At 43.7% G+C, this 16,445-nt stretch overlaps 1 protein-coding gene across 2 annotated transcripts in view; it reads right to left on the reverse strand.

Annotated features, from left to right (window-relative positions):
• Positions 1-16,445, reverse strand: part of carmil3 (capping protein regulator and myosin 1 linker 3) — a 73,636-nt gene that overhangs the window by 15,687 nt on the left and 41,504 nt on the right. For both annotated transcript variants that reach the window (XM_076744855.1, XM_076744854.1), the window contains exons 16-28: positions 15,510-15,614; positions 12,601-12,670; positions 12,409-12,490; positions 10,129-10,225; positions 9,987-10,041; positions 7,551-7,723; positions 6,444-6,512; positions 5,887-5,980; positions 3,405-3,503; positions 3,172-3,291; positions 1,636-1,749; positions 747-922; positions 546-633 (exon numbers count right to left, since the gene is read on the reverse strand). In XM_076744855.1, the coding sequence (XP_076600970.1) occupies positions 546-633; positions 747-922; positions 1,636-1,749; positions 3,172-3,291; positions 3,405-3,503; positions 5,887-5,980; positions 6,444-6,512; positions 7,551-7,723; positions 9,987-10,041; positions 10,129-10,225; positions 12,409-12,490; positions 12,601-12,670; positions 15,510-15,614 (1,342 nt within the window). The remainder of the gene's footprint in view (positions 1-545; positions 634-746; positions 923-1,635; positions 1,750-3,171; positions 3,292-3,404; positions 3,504-5,886; positions 5,981-6,443; positions 6,513-7,550; positions 7,724-9,986; positions 10,042-10,128; positions 10,226-12,408; positions 12,491-12,600; positions 12,671-15,509; positions 15,615-16,445) is intronic.

Below are 16,445 nucleotides of genomic sequence, written 5' to 3' on the forward strand. Positions count from 1 at the left end.
AGGAAGTCATTACTCTCCACAAAGAGTCAGTGTGTACGCTGAGCTACCATCTCCTCGCTCAGCTGCATAATTTAGTGCACAGACTAGAATGTGGTATCTAACTCTCAGAAAAAAAAGACAAATAACCATATTCCTAAAATGCCGAACCATTCCTTTAAAAAAATCATTTCAAGAATCAGAATTTAAAGCTGAAATCTGTGATGCTCTGTGATTAATACACTGTCATTTTTCCATCGTTACCAGAAAGCAGTAAAAAACAAAAATAAAGGGAGCATTTTCTGTGGTTTATACTTTTCTCCACTCCTCTATTTGTTGAGAAAAGTGAAATCCTGTTTGTCTGGGAACAGATCAATGTTACCACCACTGCATTTCATCATGTCCTTAAGTAATAAATCAATATCAAGGTGAAACAACCTGGTAACCCCCCCCCCACGACACAGTCCATCATCTTTGCTGTGAAGTTATAGATTTCAGCTTTAAACCCTGAAACGTCCTTTTCTACATTTCTACAAAGAAGTCATGCAGTGAAGTGATATTACCAGTACCAGGGTTTTATGAGTGGTATAGAGCTCCTGCAGAATCTGATCCACGATGGAGTTGGTTAGATAGGAGACCACAGACAACTTCACCTCCCTGAGGAGAGGAGAGCAGAAGGGAACAGAGGAGGGAATACCAATTAGATCAGTGTGTTCATGTCTGCCAGATCTGGGCTTGGCCTGAACTGTTTCACCAGATCTGTCTCTTACTCCAGAGCCCTGTTAATATCCTCAGCCGCTCTCTCCATGAGGGCGTTGCGGATGGCGGAGCGAGGGATGGAAACTTGCTCCGAGATGGACGAGAGAGGTGGGCTGAGTCTCTCGGCGGCGGAGCAGGACATCGGGCACAACTCGCGGCACAACGACACCATCGAGTCCACCACCACCTGGAGACAGTTGACCCGAGACATGCCCCACGCATACATTACATCCATTTTTTTAATAAATTCTCAGCATGCACAGAAATATATTTCCACAGCGTTTCATTATTCATGCAGTGTTTCTTAGATTCTCATCCCGCTTCTTTACTCTGACTTGTTGTCATCTTTTATTTACATGCATTGCGGCAATCCATTCATCCATGTATCAGGATGACATGACCATTCATTCCTTCGCAACTTCCTCCACATCTTTAATTTTAAGTCAGCCGTTTGTCATGAACACACAGGTGGAAATTCCCCAGCTGATATTTTCCCAACTTAATTGATCTTGAGCTTAGCAAATTAGAAATGTAGCCTTGCGCAACTAGAAGACACAAACACAAATGTAAATTATGCTCAAGTAAGTTGAAATTCAATGCGACATATCCCAGATTTGTCCTGAGGGTGTGCTGCTTTTTTATCATTCCACTGCACTGTGCCACTGAATCCCAAAGGGGACGGAACGGAACTAAAAAAAAAATGTTAAACTGTTCCTTCCCTGTGAATTTAAATGCTACATTTCTTTTGAAGTCAGCATACCTGCGCCGCACACACAGCCGCGCGCTATTAATGGGCAATTTAAATGCAACTAGTCCACAACTCCACTACTGTTTAAAATACGAGCGCATCAGGGAATGGCCGTTTCTGCAATTATGTCCACAATTCCACCTCCACCCTACCTGCAGTTCTTTGTCGGCAGCCTTGGCAAGTTCTCCGGCGAGGGTGTCCAGTCGCTGCTTGACGGGGCCGTCCACTGACAACACATGGGCCAACTCACACAGAGAGGGATACAGCTAATACACACACACAGACAGGCACACAGGAGGAGGGCGGGGGTGAGAAGAAGTTAAAATCATTTTCAAAAGCCGTGTGTATGTTTGTGTGTGTAGTATTTTGATGTCGTAGCAAGAAAAGGTGGAGTTAACTTTGACTACATGACAGTGTTCTATTGGTTGGTTCATTCACCAGCAAAAATCATCAGATTTTATTAAATGTCTTGTTTTATACAACAAATGGGTATAATTTTCGAACCAGTTATTTTAATTCCTAAATAAAAGTCATTAAAAGGAACATAGTTTGGGTTGCCAGGTTGTGAAAAAGCTCTCCAGCTCTCTCACGATTGCTGTTGGCATATCAAAAAGAGAGAAAATAGTGAGCTTTATCATTATGACTTCGATACAGGAAACTCAAAATGTCGAATTTGTGGCTTAAAAGGTGCTAATCGTGTATGTTGTCTTGCCAGCAGGAATTAGAAATGTCCCCATTTGCTGTAAAAGGCTTCTACTGTATGTCCTTCTGATCTTTTTTTTCCTGGTTCAGATGCTGGGTTTCAGCCTGTCGGGCTCTGTTTTATCACAGAGAAAAAAAACAGGTCCAAAGAGGGAACACTGCTCCACCTGGGCGTCTCCTTTGATGTGGGATTGACAGTCATTAGCCTAGTAAGAGCTGACTGGAGGTGGCCTCTCCTCCTCTGAAGTGTTGGACAGCTCAGGACTATCACATGTGAAAAACGTACATTTGGAGGATTTTTCACTAAAAGCATGTTTGTGTTCAGAGTGAATTTGAACCTGAACTGGACATAAAACAGCCATGAACGGTTTAGTTCAGGGAGAAGGTATCGCTCAGCAAAACTCAAATAACTTCTTCTCTAATTAATAGTGAAATGGCGGCAATATATATTTGTTACATCCACGTGTTTTACTGGTTCAGCTGTCGGGAGAGCACATGCAACATTAAACAGCTTGTCACTTTGTTAGCTCGTCTCACTCTCTCTCTGTCTTTGTCGCAATGCAGAACTTGTTTTGTTATTTTGGGGGTTGTTGAGTGGATCTGTGTCTTGATCCTCAGGTGTATTGATACTCCCTGCGTTCAGCATAAAGAAATGTTTCGTTTGGTTTCCTGTTGGGCTGAACCTGGTGATGCTCCTCTGCAGACGCTTCAGTTCTACTAGCTGAGAGTTCAAACTGGAGATTTCTTCATTAACTCTACGTTGAGATTATTACTATGTGTCTGCACAGACACACGACACAGCTGAGAGCTGTGAGAGCGAACCAAAACAGTATGGTTCTGGGCTGGAATACCAAAACAAGGCTAAAAAACTCTGTGGAGCTGAGAGGAGTCAGGTGTGTGAAGATTCTCACTCATGGTCATGGTTATCTCAGGATATCTCTCCGGTTATCTCACACACACACAAAATAAAGCGGTATTCCACTCACAGCTCTTGAGTCTCTGGCTTCTTTGAGGATTTGTCTGGCCGTCTGGACGTCCTCTCCCTCCTCGCAGCCTTTTAGGACACACACCTGCTGCTGCACCCGCACACACAGCCGCTCCATCACCTGCACACACATAAAACCCATTCGAACCATCACATAAACGCACATTATCACACACAAAAAGACTTCAGTAAAAGAAACTTGTTCGCCATCACGTGCAACAAATAGACACCCACCTGTTCGGCAGTGCTGGTGACGAGGCCTTGGTGCAGCCTGAGAGCCTGTTTCTGAGAGAAACGCTGAGTCTGGTTGTTCCTAAGCAGGGCACGTTGGATCTGTCTCACACACACACACACAAACACACACACCGTGGAGTGGAGTGGAGATGACAGGTGTTTACAAAGCACAGTGTGCAGGAGACAGGAGACAAGTCCATTTGCATGGTAATAAGGAGACTGGAGAGAGAGTTTTGATCTCCACAAATAAACGAGATGCCTTTGATTTATTTTCTTGAGTCAGCAGGTGGAGTGTTCACTGCTTAATCATTTTACGCAAAAAAAAAAAAACGTGGAGTAACGGGTTCCTCAAGGACTCTCACAGACAATGCGGAGACATGCAAGGACCCAAACCTAAGTACAAGCTTTGTACACGACACACACGCTCCAGACATGATCCATCTGGCTCGTTCCACAGCAGATTCATTTCTGTCAAAATATCACATTAAACTAAACAAATATACAGTTGATGTGGTTTTTTTTTTTTTACGCTCATGGAGGCGACTCAGAAACGGTCCTATAGCCTCCACGCCTCTGGGGAGGAACGATGCTGGCCGGGTTTGACTGACAGCTGAGGCGCCAGGGAGATGCAGTTTGACATGCAATGTAAACAGACTTGCTTTGTTAACTGCAGCTTACAAGCCAAGTGACAAACAGCATCCAGTTAGCTGTGGCACCGAGGAAAAACGACCACACCGCTCAGTATCTGCAACGACAGATCTTTATATTTAGCTACAAGCAGCTCTCCTGTCTACTCAGCCCACTTCTCCCTCATGGATACCTGTTTGTGGATTTGAACAAGGCAAGGTGCAAGGTAAGATATGTGTCCAGACAAAAAGAGACAATACGGCCAAAAAGCTAATGTTTGCAGACAGTCTGTCTCTTTTGTGGTTTCGTTATAAGCTGCTGTCTGGCTGGCAGTAATTGTCACTGTCATGCCCCTGAGAGAAGGTTATTGCTTTATGTAAATGTGGCTTGTAAGTCAAGGTTTTCGTTGTCTCCAATTACACAGTCAGATAAAGGCACACAGAGGGATGCATGAACAGACAGCGGCCCCACCATGATCAAAAAATACAAACACAATGTAGGGCCACTTTATACTAAGGTACACACACTCATCATTAAACTAGTTGCTTACTAGCATACATAACAACAGCATATTGGCTCTTTATAAAGCAGTTGTCTGTGCTTTACATTGCATGACCAACCTCCTAATTACTGCCTGTTGATAGTGAGGAAGCTGTACATAAATTCTGATCTAATAACATAACATTAACCCCCAGAATAAGGCATTAATAAGTGCTTTATAATGCCTAATAAACAATAAGCTGCTAATATGCATGCTAGTAAGCAACTAGTTAATGATGAACATGTACCTTAATATGATGTGTAACTGAAAATGTGAATGGGCACTGACACAGGAGGACATCAATATTCAGAGCACAAGAAATAATGCAATGACTCTCAGGTGGTCTTCAAAACATGTAACCACATCATAACTGCAAAGGCAACCATATAAATCTACCAAAAAGCAGCGTCTTAGCTGCAGAAGAGATTCATCACTTGCAGGGGTGAGTTTCTACAGTAACAGGATCCACAACAAGTTACAAAGAGGCAGAAGAGCTGGCACTGGGTTGGAAAAAATCACCAACAGACAAACTTCGTGGCAGTGTTGACAACATGGCGCATGGCAAACAGCGACGCATCCAACTGACAAACTGATTGACAAACCCTTGTTTTACCAAGGATCTAACCAAGTTCCCAGCAAATATTAAAACCCAAAGTTTCCATCTTCTTGTTTTTCTAACCAACAGTCCCCAACTCCCATATATTCAATTTATTACGACATGGCAGCAGCTGCTCACAAATGACATCAATGATTAATCAATTATCAGGATGGCTGCAGATGAATGGACTGTCAACGAAGTCACTTCACTCAGCTCCAAGCATGTTCCATAAATTGATGGTGATTACAGGTTATGTCATTTGTGCTATTAATAACTGTCTTGTAACCCAAAGGAAAGTCAACCTATCATTCTTAATTAAAGCAGCTCTTCCTTATCTTTTAAACTGAACCAGACTGAAACACTTGCCTGCGATGTGAATGAGATACACTGAATCACTATGACAGGTATTTAGCGGTTCAGCTTGTATAAAGGCATTTGTAACCTCTTCTGTAACCTACTGGTTAGATATTGCAACCGAAATATTCAGAAGGCATTAGAAAGAAGCCATACTGCGCCAGGTGTCCACAACAGCAAGAATCATAATCTCCAAAAACGTTTATCATCACCTCTAATGCGCACGCAAATGAAAGCCATTCATCACACCCATGAATCAGTCTGACCCTAATCATCAGGTAACGCTGCAATTCAACGTTTTTTCTAACATGATGCGGCAAATTTAGACGTCACAAGGCGAAGGAACAGAGCTCCGTTCTCACCTTGGTCAGGGCCTGGTCCGTCTTCTCCGGGGCGCTGCGGTACGCCTGCGTGACATCACTGAGGGGGAGGGGCATGTACTGAAGGGTGAAGTTGCTGGAAAAGGACGGTAGAAGGCAGAGAAAGAGTTGAGAAAGAGAAAGATAATATTACCCTTGCAATAATAAACTGGAAGATATGTTATGATGTTAACAAGAACAAACAGGAAACACCAGGAGCACTTTTAACAGTTGTCTCCAATTCCCTAATACGCAAATGCACCCACACACCCTTGTACATACACACACACAGATGCACGAACACAAAATTCACACCCACACACAGAAGGAAAAAAAAAAAAAGAAAAAAGTTTGACTGGCACGCACGTCAGAGGACTGATGAAACGCTGTGTAATAGTAAACATTGTACAGAGATGGTTATCTGCTTTCATACGGGTGTGTGCATGTGTGTGTGACTGATCCATCTTATGTGTATAACCCTTCTTCAAACGTTTTTTTTTTTTTTTTTTTTTTTTCGGGTGTGTGTGTGTGTGTGTGTGTGTGCGCTGTGTTCGTCTTACTGCTCCAGCGCTCTCGCCACATCTTGGAAGCCTGTCGCTGTGGTGTTGTTGCGATCCCACGTCACACTCCTGAGAGGGATCAAACCAGCAGGAAATAGGGGAAGACAGGCACAGAGAGGAAGAGGAAGAAGATCAGTCACTTTCTAAAGCTCCTACCGCACACACGCACGCATGCACGCACGCACACACACATGGGACACGGTATCATAGATACAGCACTTATCTGACCATGCAGCTGCACAAACACATCACAGACGGATTAACAAGACATTTGTAAGGACTTCTTCTTGCTACATGCACAGAATGAGTCCACATCACAACATTAGGAATGCCTGAACAACTGCCATGCAGCTAATGAGCTTCTGTTATTTCACAGTGAAGGTTCTCCACCTACACTCCGCACTGTCTAACTTCTGTTTTTAATATATCAGTCATTTTCAGCCCCTCTTTGCTTTCATCCATCCTCCTCCTCCACCGCTCCTTCCCCCGACTCACTCTGCCCCAGAAATTCAATCAGCTAAACCCAAATCTCACTCCTTAGGTGGTCTCCCTCTCCAATCCCTTCATAACTTTCCCCCTCTCTTGCCCACATCCAACCGTTCTCCATCCTAATACTTGCATCCCACCACCCGCCTCGCTTCTGTCCTCCTTTCCCCTCGCTCTTTCTGCGTATCTCAGGAGTTCTCATCTGCTCCTTCCGTACCTCCGCCGACATCACACCCATAAAAACACGCGTGCACACATGTCTTCAGTCTCTTCTTGTCTCTTACATTGTATGCCTGAAGGCCATTTTCCCCTCTTTTCCCCTCCCTCCACCGAATCTCCTCGCTATCCCTCCAACCCCTCAGTCTTCCCTTCTTATCTCCTACATGGTTCACTTTGAAGCGGTGCATTGAACTCACTGTTGTGCCTCTCAGCAACCTCAGTATATCCTCTCCTCCAACCATGCCAAACATAGTAATTTTCTCTCTGACTCTATTCTTTCATCTGTCCTCTAACACCTCTCTTTTCCTTGTCTTTCTCCTCCTCTCCTCCTCAGTAATGATGCGCTCTGATCTGCAAGGAGAACCCTTCTGCAGAGCGCTGTTTTAACACACACACACGCACCTGAGCGTTGTGTTGATCTGCAGGGCTTTGCTGAGCATCTTGGCCCCGGAGTCCTCCAGGAGGTTGCCGCTCAGGTCTACCTTACGCAGGCAGGCGTTGGAGCCCAGAGCGTTGACCAGCACCGTGCCCCGCTGGCGAAGCCTCGAGTCAGCCAGGGAGAGGGACTGAAGGGCCTGGGGGAGGAAGGAGGAGAGAGCAAGGAGGGAAAAAGACGGAAGATGATCTGAAAAGAAGAACTTTCACAGAGGGAGGGATTTCCCTGCCGACCTATCTCAAAGGTGGGCCGACTTTGTACTTTTGGCTGCTGCCTTTGTTGAAAATTCAGACTTTTTGTGAATGACGCTCACATTACGTGCAGCACTCGACTGCGCAGGCAACAGGATGAATTCTGCAGGATCAAGGTTATCGATGAATTGCCGTCATCTGTAAGGCAAACAAGTATGCGTGTGCAGTGAGAGCTAGGCTCGCTTAACCACTTGGAATAAATAGGACCGGATATCAAAGCCTGCTTCTTGAGCACTGGTACTCGACAGGTCATTTCAGAAAGCAGAAATTCAGCGCAGTGACGTCAGTGTCGAGCTGGACAGTCACTCTGGATCCAGCAGCATCTTCTCACTCAGTGTTGGCAGTAAGAGGACAGTTAGCTCTAACCACAGCTGTTTCACTGTCAATAAATTAGCGTTTGAATGACACAAAACCAGCCTCTTGTTTTTGGAATTCAGTTCTTCCTTCATTTTATATTATTTTTTTTCTTTTAATTCCGGATTTTTTCAATAGGTTTCATTTTTGTGTGACCCGCCTGTTGGTATCTGTTCACATTGGAAAGCTCTTTTCCTTTTTCTTTCAGGCTCTGTGGCTGTTTGTCCTTTTCTGTACTTTTTCTTTGTCTGCGCACAAACTGTGTGTGCTGAGCAAAGCCGGCTTTGACTTTGAAAAAAAAAAAGTCCAGGAAAACCCTGCTGTGGAATAAATGTGAGTGGTAATGTCTATGTTAAAGGAATGGAGGTTTTTGGGAGATGGACAAACAAAAAATCATGTATTCCAGGCAGATTAGAGATGCGTTATTTTTAACCGTTAATATCTGGACATTTATCATTTTTTAAGAAAATCAATAGAATATCATTAGAAGAACCTGGATGAAAATCTGATTTAAAAACACATTTTCAGCTCAAAGCCTCTGCAGTTGAATCAATCCTCCCAGTTTTTTGTCGACTGTCTTTCATCAGAGGAGCTCTCTGAGTAGTGCTTTTTTTTCCTTGGACCTCATCTTCTCTAAACTGTGGTGAATTTTTGAGAACATGGTGAAATCATTTCAGTGTTAAAGTTGGTTTAAACCAACTAGTAAATTAAAAGATATGCTTCTCAGTGAAAATCTGTTCCAAAAAAAATTTTTTTTTTTTTGAATCTCTCATATTTTATTTTAGATGTGAACCAACATATTAATCATAGTAAATTCTAGCTGTACACAGTCTCCCGTTACCAATTATGTCAACTTCTTAAGGATTCACTTTATAAGCAAAAGTCGACACCTCCACTCTCATGTCTGTAAGCTAAATATGAAGCTGGAGCTAACAGCTGGTTAACTTAGGTTAGCATAAAGACTGGAAACAAGGACAAGCTTCAACTTGTTTGCACACTTTAAACAAATAAGATGTAAAATGTTGGATGAAAGGTGGATTTGTTACCTGTGGGCAGAGCCAGGCTAGCTGTTACTCTCTGCTTCCACTCTTTTTGCTCAGCTAAATGAACCGTCTCCATGTTTCATTTCATTTTCTCACTTTTTATGCTTGCAGCCTTCTGTGACTCATACACTGAAGTGTTAGCATGGGGCACTGGACCAAAGCTGTGCCGGGGACACACAGATGACTCTGATGTTTATGTTGTGATGACTTGCTGGGCGAGATGACTAACAGGCCAACCTCTGACAAACTCGGTGTACTTCCTTTGAACTTGCATACTCACAACTGTCTGTGCCTCTGTCAGTGGGCTTGCACTGCATGCATCGGATCGTACGCAGTGCAAGAGCACAGTTGTGAGCTATCACCATCAACAGTGGTAAATAATTGAGTAAGCTACTTGTCATGCTGGATTTGCAGAGCGGAGAGCGGAGAGGAGCCCCGGGAGCCTCGCAAATAAACTGAGACCAAATGAATCATTCGTCGAGCCCACAGACAACATGACTTGTGCGCATGTTTGCACCTTGTGTGTGTGGCAGGTGGGAGACTGCGCTTAAATGCACATGAATTAGGACACAAGAATTTAAACGTGACAAGTGTGTGTTGGTGCGTGCACAGGATGTGTGTGTGTGTGTGTGTGTGGCTACAAATCTGTGAGGGATGTGTAGGCGTGCATCTGTGCAGAATGCTACAGAGGATTTGGTGTGTGTGTGTGTGTGTGTGTGTGTATATACACAATATGTTACATAATCCAACTCACACACTCTTCCTCTTGCACCAAATGAACCAGTTTCTGCAGAATTTCATCCAGCACCCTGAGGAGGCAGAGAGAGGGGAAAACATTCATCATCAGCATCATCTTCACCACCATCTGTACTACTGGTTCCCCGCGTGGTCCGTACCTGCCCTTGATGTTGAAGTTCTTCCCCAGCATCAGGTGTTTGAGGGAGGGGTGCCTGGAGAACGCTGGGATGACAGCCAGCAAGTCAGCATCCAAACCTGCACGCAACACAACACACACATCACTGGAGTACAAGTGCAACGCCAGCAATGCTACGCTCTGTGGAGCCCTTACTTACCTCTGAGTGGATGTTTAATTACATCCTTGTAAGTACCAATCAAATAAGACAACAGGTATGAAATTTAAGGGAGTTTATCTTTAGCACAAAAAAAGACATCGACTGATACTAAACTGAAAAAGTCAGATTTTTACTACAGAAAACTGACAATTTCTGGGCTGTCATACCAGTGACTCATCATTTACTCTGCTGGGTGCTGCCATTTCTGGCTTTCAAAGCTCAGTTTTTGTCTCCTGGTCTGTTTTGGAACAAAATCTCACTGCCCACTGAAATTCCAAAATACTCCCAATTAACCCTCCCCTCCACTCACACCCACTCACATTTTCAGAACCTCAAGGATGGATGCTGCTGCAAAGAGGAAGTCGTTACCATGGCAAGATATTTCAGCAATGAAGACTAAAACGCTTCATCCAAGGGGCAAAAATATCTGATTAAATACGCTTAACTGCCTCTAATAGGAAGTGAGTTAATTCTTGTGGCGATGACAGGAAACTGTGACATGACACAGCAAGAGGGGAAGACCTTTTGTTAGAGGAGACATATTAATGTTTTCACTAATGCTACTGGGTCTATTAAACTTCTAAGATGCTAAACGGCGGTTTAAGAATTAAGGCAGAAGTCATCTGCTGTGTAAGTCAGTGGGAAGTGGGTTGGAGGCATAACGACAAAGACAGGACTCTGTTAGGAATGCATGCATCTGGATTTCCATTCTGTAGTGTTAGAGAATAAACTTCAGCCGCTAAGAGTACAATGAATGTTAGCCAGCAGTAGCTTCAAGGTGAAGAGAGCTCCAATAGAATTTTTCAAGTGATTCAGATTTCATCATTCAGATTCAGCACAGAGACAGAACACGTTGAGCCGCATTTACATGAGGTGATCCCTGGCTCGTTCATTGGCTGCTTGGACACCAGCTGACTCGTAACATTCATATTCATGCAGTTGTGCATCTGTGACAGTTCTCACTGTTCCTCTGCTGATACGCTACCGTTAACACTGTTACCCGGTATATGGATTTAACTGGGCTTTATTGTTGGCTATAAATGATCAATCCCTTGAAATACATGAGTGTCTCTGACTTAATTCTTGATGTTGTGGTGGTAAAAACATTTCACAAATCCATTAAAAAAAGTCAAAGACCTTTTATGTTAGTCTCTTGGCATTGATTAAACCTCTAAAAATTCACAATTACATAGTTAGAAGTTTTTCCCATGGAAAAAAAAACCCTTCATGCCTTAAAACAGCTTAGATGTAACTCTGCACCTTTGCCTTCGTTTTGTATGCGCTGATCTATGAATATACAGAGGGTCCCCTGCTTTATCTCCATTGACCCCTCCGCCACTCGCCTGCAGCTCGAGTACACCTGCTCACCTTCACTGCTACTCAAACGCACAAACGGCCCTTTCTGGAAGAAAGCCCTGAAGAAGAACTTCTCCCACGTAAGATATGCACTTGAATTACCTAACTTTACCTTGCTAACACTATAACAACGGCTTTCGAGGACAACCTTTATCATGACGTGCTTTCTTCATAAACAGTCCAAAGTCGAGTTTGATCAGAATTATCTAAATGAATAGAGCCATCGCCTCATTCAGCAGTGCAGCTATCTGGCTGTGTTGTTTGCCATAACTTTCTGTTAACAATTCCACGCCATGCAGGTCCTGCCAGCATCTGACATGAATTATGAATGTGGCAAGCTAACGACGGCTAACATTATACGGTACACTGCAGAATTTTGACTTGCATTTGTTAAATACATCTTAGTGAAACTGGTATGCAGTCCCATTCTGTCCCTGCAGTCCCTGATGACATCATCAGGATTCACATGAGGCCTAAAATGAACCTCGTGTAAAATCTGAGGAGTGCCCCTTTAATTCAAACGTGCCATGAAAGTTAAAGGTAATATCGAGCTTGACGTTGATTCACAAGTTCCACTTTAAAAGGATGCATTCCAAATTAACACGCCGGATTCCAGACCATGACGGCCCCGGATCAAAAGGGTCTCAAATATTTTCCATCAGTTAAATGTGAAATGCGTCCTTATCTGAAAACTACAGACCATCTCGGTCAGTTCCTTGTGGGTGAGTGTGCAGGCGTGTCTCTTACCATTATCAGTGATGTCTAAAGTCCCCACGCATGAAACTCGAGGAAACAGCTCCTGAATCACCCCGGCACCTGCTGACCTCAACTGTGGGAGGAAGGCAGAGAGGAGTGGGACATGATGGGATAGCCACGAGCGTTAATCTATGAAGAAGATGAGTGAATATACCAAGAGCAGCACAGACTGACAGAGCGTACCTCACAGCTGCTGATGTCCAGGTGTAAATCAGTGATATGAGGGTTATTGGACAGACCTAGAAACAGAGCCCTGGAGGGGAACACAGGGAGGGTTGGATGGGAGAAGAAACAGGGGGGGGAAGGGGATTGGTGGAAAGGAAGATAAGGAAAGAGTGGAGTGAACAGAATGATAGGACGATAAGGGGAGATAATGAGACACAAAGGGCAATTAATGGAAAATGGCAAGACAAAAAGAGAGAGAGAAAGATCAGTCCCACATAAATCCAATTGCTTCCTTTCCTCCTTTAACAACCTGAACAGACGATCCGACCCCTCCCCACTGCCCCATGCCGCCCCACCTACTCCTCTGCACACCTAAAACTTTTAGAGCCATCTTAAAGGATTAAAGAAAAGTAGCTTTAAAAGAAAATTCATAGCTTACTAAACACCCCACCAGAAATCACCTTAAAAACCTTCAACATTTATTCAGGAGAAGAGGCCAATTGTTGCTCATGCACACACACACACACACAAGCCCAGCTGGATGCAGAAAGAAAACTTCATTTGCACATCAAGGCTCTGCTGGAGGCTGTCCTTGTGCACTGAACACACATTTAAGAGTTACGCACAATGAGGAGGTAATGAGGAGGAGTGCTAAGTGGGGAGTCCACTCCGTCCACTTTGGCTCAGATCCATCATGCAGCACACAATCATCTCAACAGTTGGCAGTTTGCTTTGTTTACTCTGCTATTGATTGTGTTTCTCTGGCTATGAGAAGCTAACAGCAGGCTTCACATCTAACAGCGAACCTGCAGTACACCAATATTCCATCTATCCCCGAAGGGAAACACGCCTTTTGCTTGGCCGCTCTCTGAGCCGGTTTAGCTACAGATCTCCTGAAGGTAGTAAGAGTCCTGCACAAAGACACGTCAGCACAGTGGACACCGGCCAACACGGGGGCTTCAATCTATCTGCGCGCTCTGATTGAAGGCCAGTCTACCAACCTAATAGAAAATGGCTCCACTGTTGAGGTGTTTGAAAGCCTTGACGATTAAATCTCACTGATGGTTCGGATGAAAACGACACTCCGTATGGTATGAGCTATTTTAGTAATCCAGCCTGACACACAAAAAAACAAACAAACAGAAATATAACAGCCATGTATGCTGAGTAGCTCTGCTTCTACTGACGGTGGAATAAACCGGTGTCCTCTCTCTAGCTGTGCATTAAGGAGCACAGGACAAGGAACGCTGGAATGAAGCATGTGAATCCTCATATTTTACGAGTCTGCTCTTTAGCTGTTTGCTAAAAGGTTGAATATGAAATTGAAAGGGCCTTGGGTGTTATTTAAACAGCACTTAAAACTAAAGCACCGAACAGCATCGTGAGTGGACGCATTTTGAGCACGAGTGGCCCCAGTGGGAATCCATCCTTTAGCACGTTGTTGACACAAAGAGGCGGCATCAGTCAAAACTGCCTGTAACACGCTGCAAGAAGAGGAGGAGAGGTAGAAATAATGGGCTCCATGAGTCACGTTGTTTAAGCTGCGTCTGTCATAAACCTGCCGTAACATTATTTCACCATCAGTCGGCACATTTATCTGAGCATGCAGCTGCTGGACAGTCATCTGAGAAAGAACACCAGCTCCAGTATTAAATACAAGGAAACATGTCTGCTACTGTACCACCTCCATATTGGCTCATTTACAGGATTCCATTTCTTAATTGGATTATTTTATGGATTTCATTTACTCCTACTCTGTGTGAAAAGCATCAAATAAATGCTGGGAGATGTATTATAATAAGTCAAGACAATTTTCTTTCTTACATTCATTTGCTTAATGATTTCAAGCCCTGTATAATATTCCAATTAGGATTTTGTAAAATCTATACCTGACAGTTTGAATTCATTTAACATATCCCATAGTGACATACTTCCTCTTGTGTTTCCTCAATAATGAGCTTATATTTCTTGCATAATAGCAGTATAATACTACAAGACTGTTTGCATATTAGCACATCCTCTTGGCTTTTATTGCTCTTTATTCTGCCAGCTCAGTGTGTGCATCCTGTCCAGAGGTTCGGTGAATGAAGGGGAAGTGCTTGTTTGCCAGTTGGCTGTCACAGGTGGTGGATGCACTAGTCAAAGCTGATCACTGTCAGCAGAATATTCATGACATAACCACATCGGGGACACCATGCGGCAGCAAACACAAACACAAACAGAAGATTTGGTAACCAAATGAGTGAGTACCGGGGTATCATCCACTGATTCTACTAGTTTCACATTGCCACGAGGGATGGACTGATTCAACTTTTTGTCCCCAAATGCTGACTTCAACTTCAATTTTGGGTGTTTGCAAATATTATGTACCAATCCGATACCAGGGCTCTGTCTTCCGAAATATTACACATTTAAAATCTCAGTGAGCGACACCTTTTATTATGTATTGCCATCTCAACCAATGCTGCCTTGGTACCTTTATTATAATTGCACCTGACACTGAAATTGCTTTTAAGAAAAGGCATTTTTAAAAGTTTATTTTGATGTACTTCTTGGACTGATTTCTGTATTTTTGCACTTATTTACAGCTTAATTAAAGAGATGGATTTTGTAAGCAGCATGACCATATGCACCTGTTATCACCTCCCAAGGTCGTTTGGGGATCACATCATTATTACAGCTTGGGTGCATTTACATATTAATTTGATTCTTTTTTTGCTGCATCCAATTAGAATCTGATCAGTCGACATACCTATAAATAATGACACATGCAAAAGGAGGCAAACTGAACAAGGTTACAGTAAGACGAGCAGCTGCTCCTTCTTCATCTGCTTGCAGTTCAGACTTCTCAAGTGATTTGCATCTTGCTTAAGGCAGTTCAGAGTTTCAAAGGTCCCTTTAAATCCTTGCCTGTGACAAAGGCTCACCTCAGTGAATCAGGAGGGACCTTCATAGAAGCCAGGCTGACATGGGTCAGGCTGAACGCTGAGCTGAAGAACTGGCGGAAAGTTGGCAGAGAATCTCTCGCTTTCCTGGAAGAGAACAGCGAAAAAAAAAAAGGCAGATGTTGAAATGTACAGGAAGGGGAGAGAAGAGCGAGCCACGGGGTGAGCATTAAAGATGGATCCCAATCAGACAGTTCGACAAGCAGAAAATGAAAGGAGGTGAGAGAAAGGTGAGCACGGATAAGGGAGTGATCAAGACAAGGCAGAGGATGACACGAGGGCTGGATATGTTGATAGAAAGTGACAAGAGAGGAATGGAACAACACGAGCAAGAGAGAAAGCAGGCAAAAGCAGACAGATGCCGGCTGTGACATGAAGGTCAGTATTATATCAACCAGACGCTGTGAAAAGGTGAAGTTGGCATTAATTACTGCCACCAGTTAAAAAGGTAACACTGACCAATTATCCAACCATCTGCTGGGCATATACAGTACATTAGCCTGTCATCAGGGGAAGGACGGAGAATGCGTCTGTGTGTGTGTGTACAACATCCTTCTGAGTCATAATACATAAGGGGCCTATCCTCTGCATTCACAGGATGGATGTACTACACTGCCTCAGATCTGTGTTTAGAACTTGTCAAAGCAGCCAATCTGCCATTACAGCCCGCACTGCACAAATAATTCACCACAGGGGAGGATGAGGAGGGGGTCTGCAGACAGCAGAAGAAAGTGATGAGAAGCAGGGGAGGCGAGAAGGAGAGAGAGAGACAGGGAGGATGAATTCATCATCCAAAAACATGAGGATTGTTTTCAGGAAAAGACTATGTGCTACCTCTCTTCAGGCTGCTGATATGTTGTTTATTTGTGTAGAGCGGAAGCTTTTTTTTTTTTTTCTTTTTTCTTTTGCAGCTCTATT

Source organism: Chaetodon auriga, chromosome 12, assembly GCF_051107435.1.
Source record: "Chaetodon auriga isolate fChaAug3 chromosome 12, fChaAug3.hap1, whole genome shotgun sequence".
NCBI lineage: Eukaryota > Metazoa > Chordata > Actinopteri > Chaetodontiformes > Chaetodontidae > Chaetodon > Chaetodon auriga.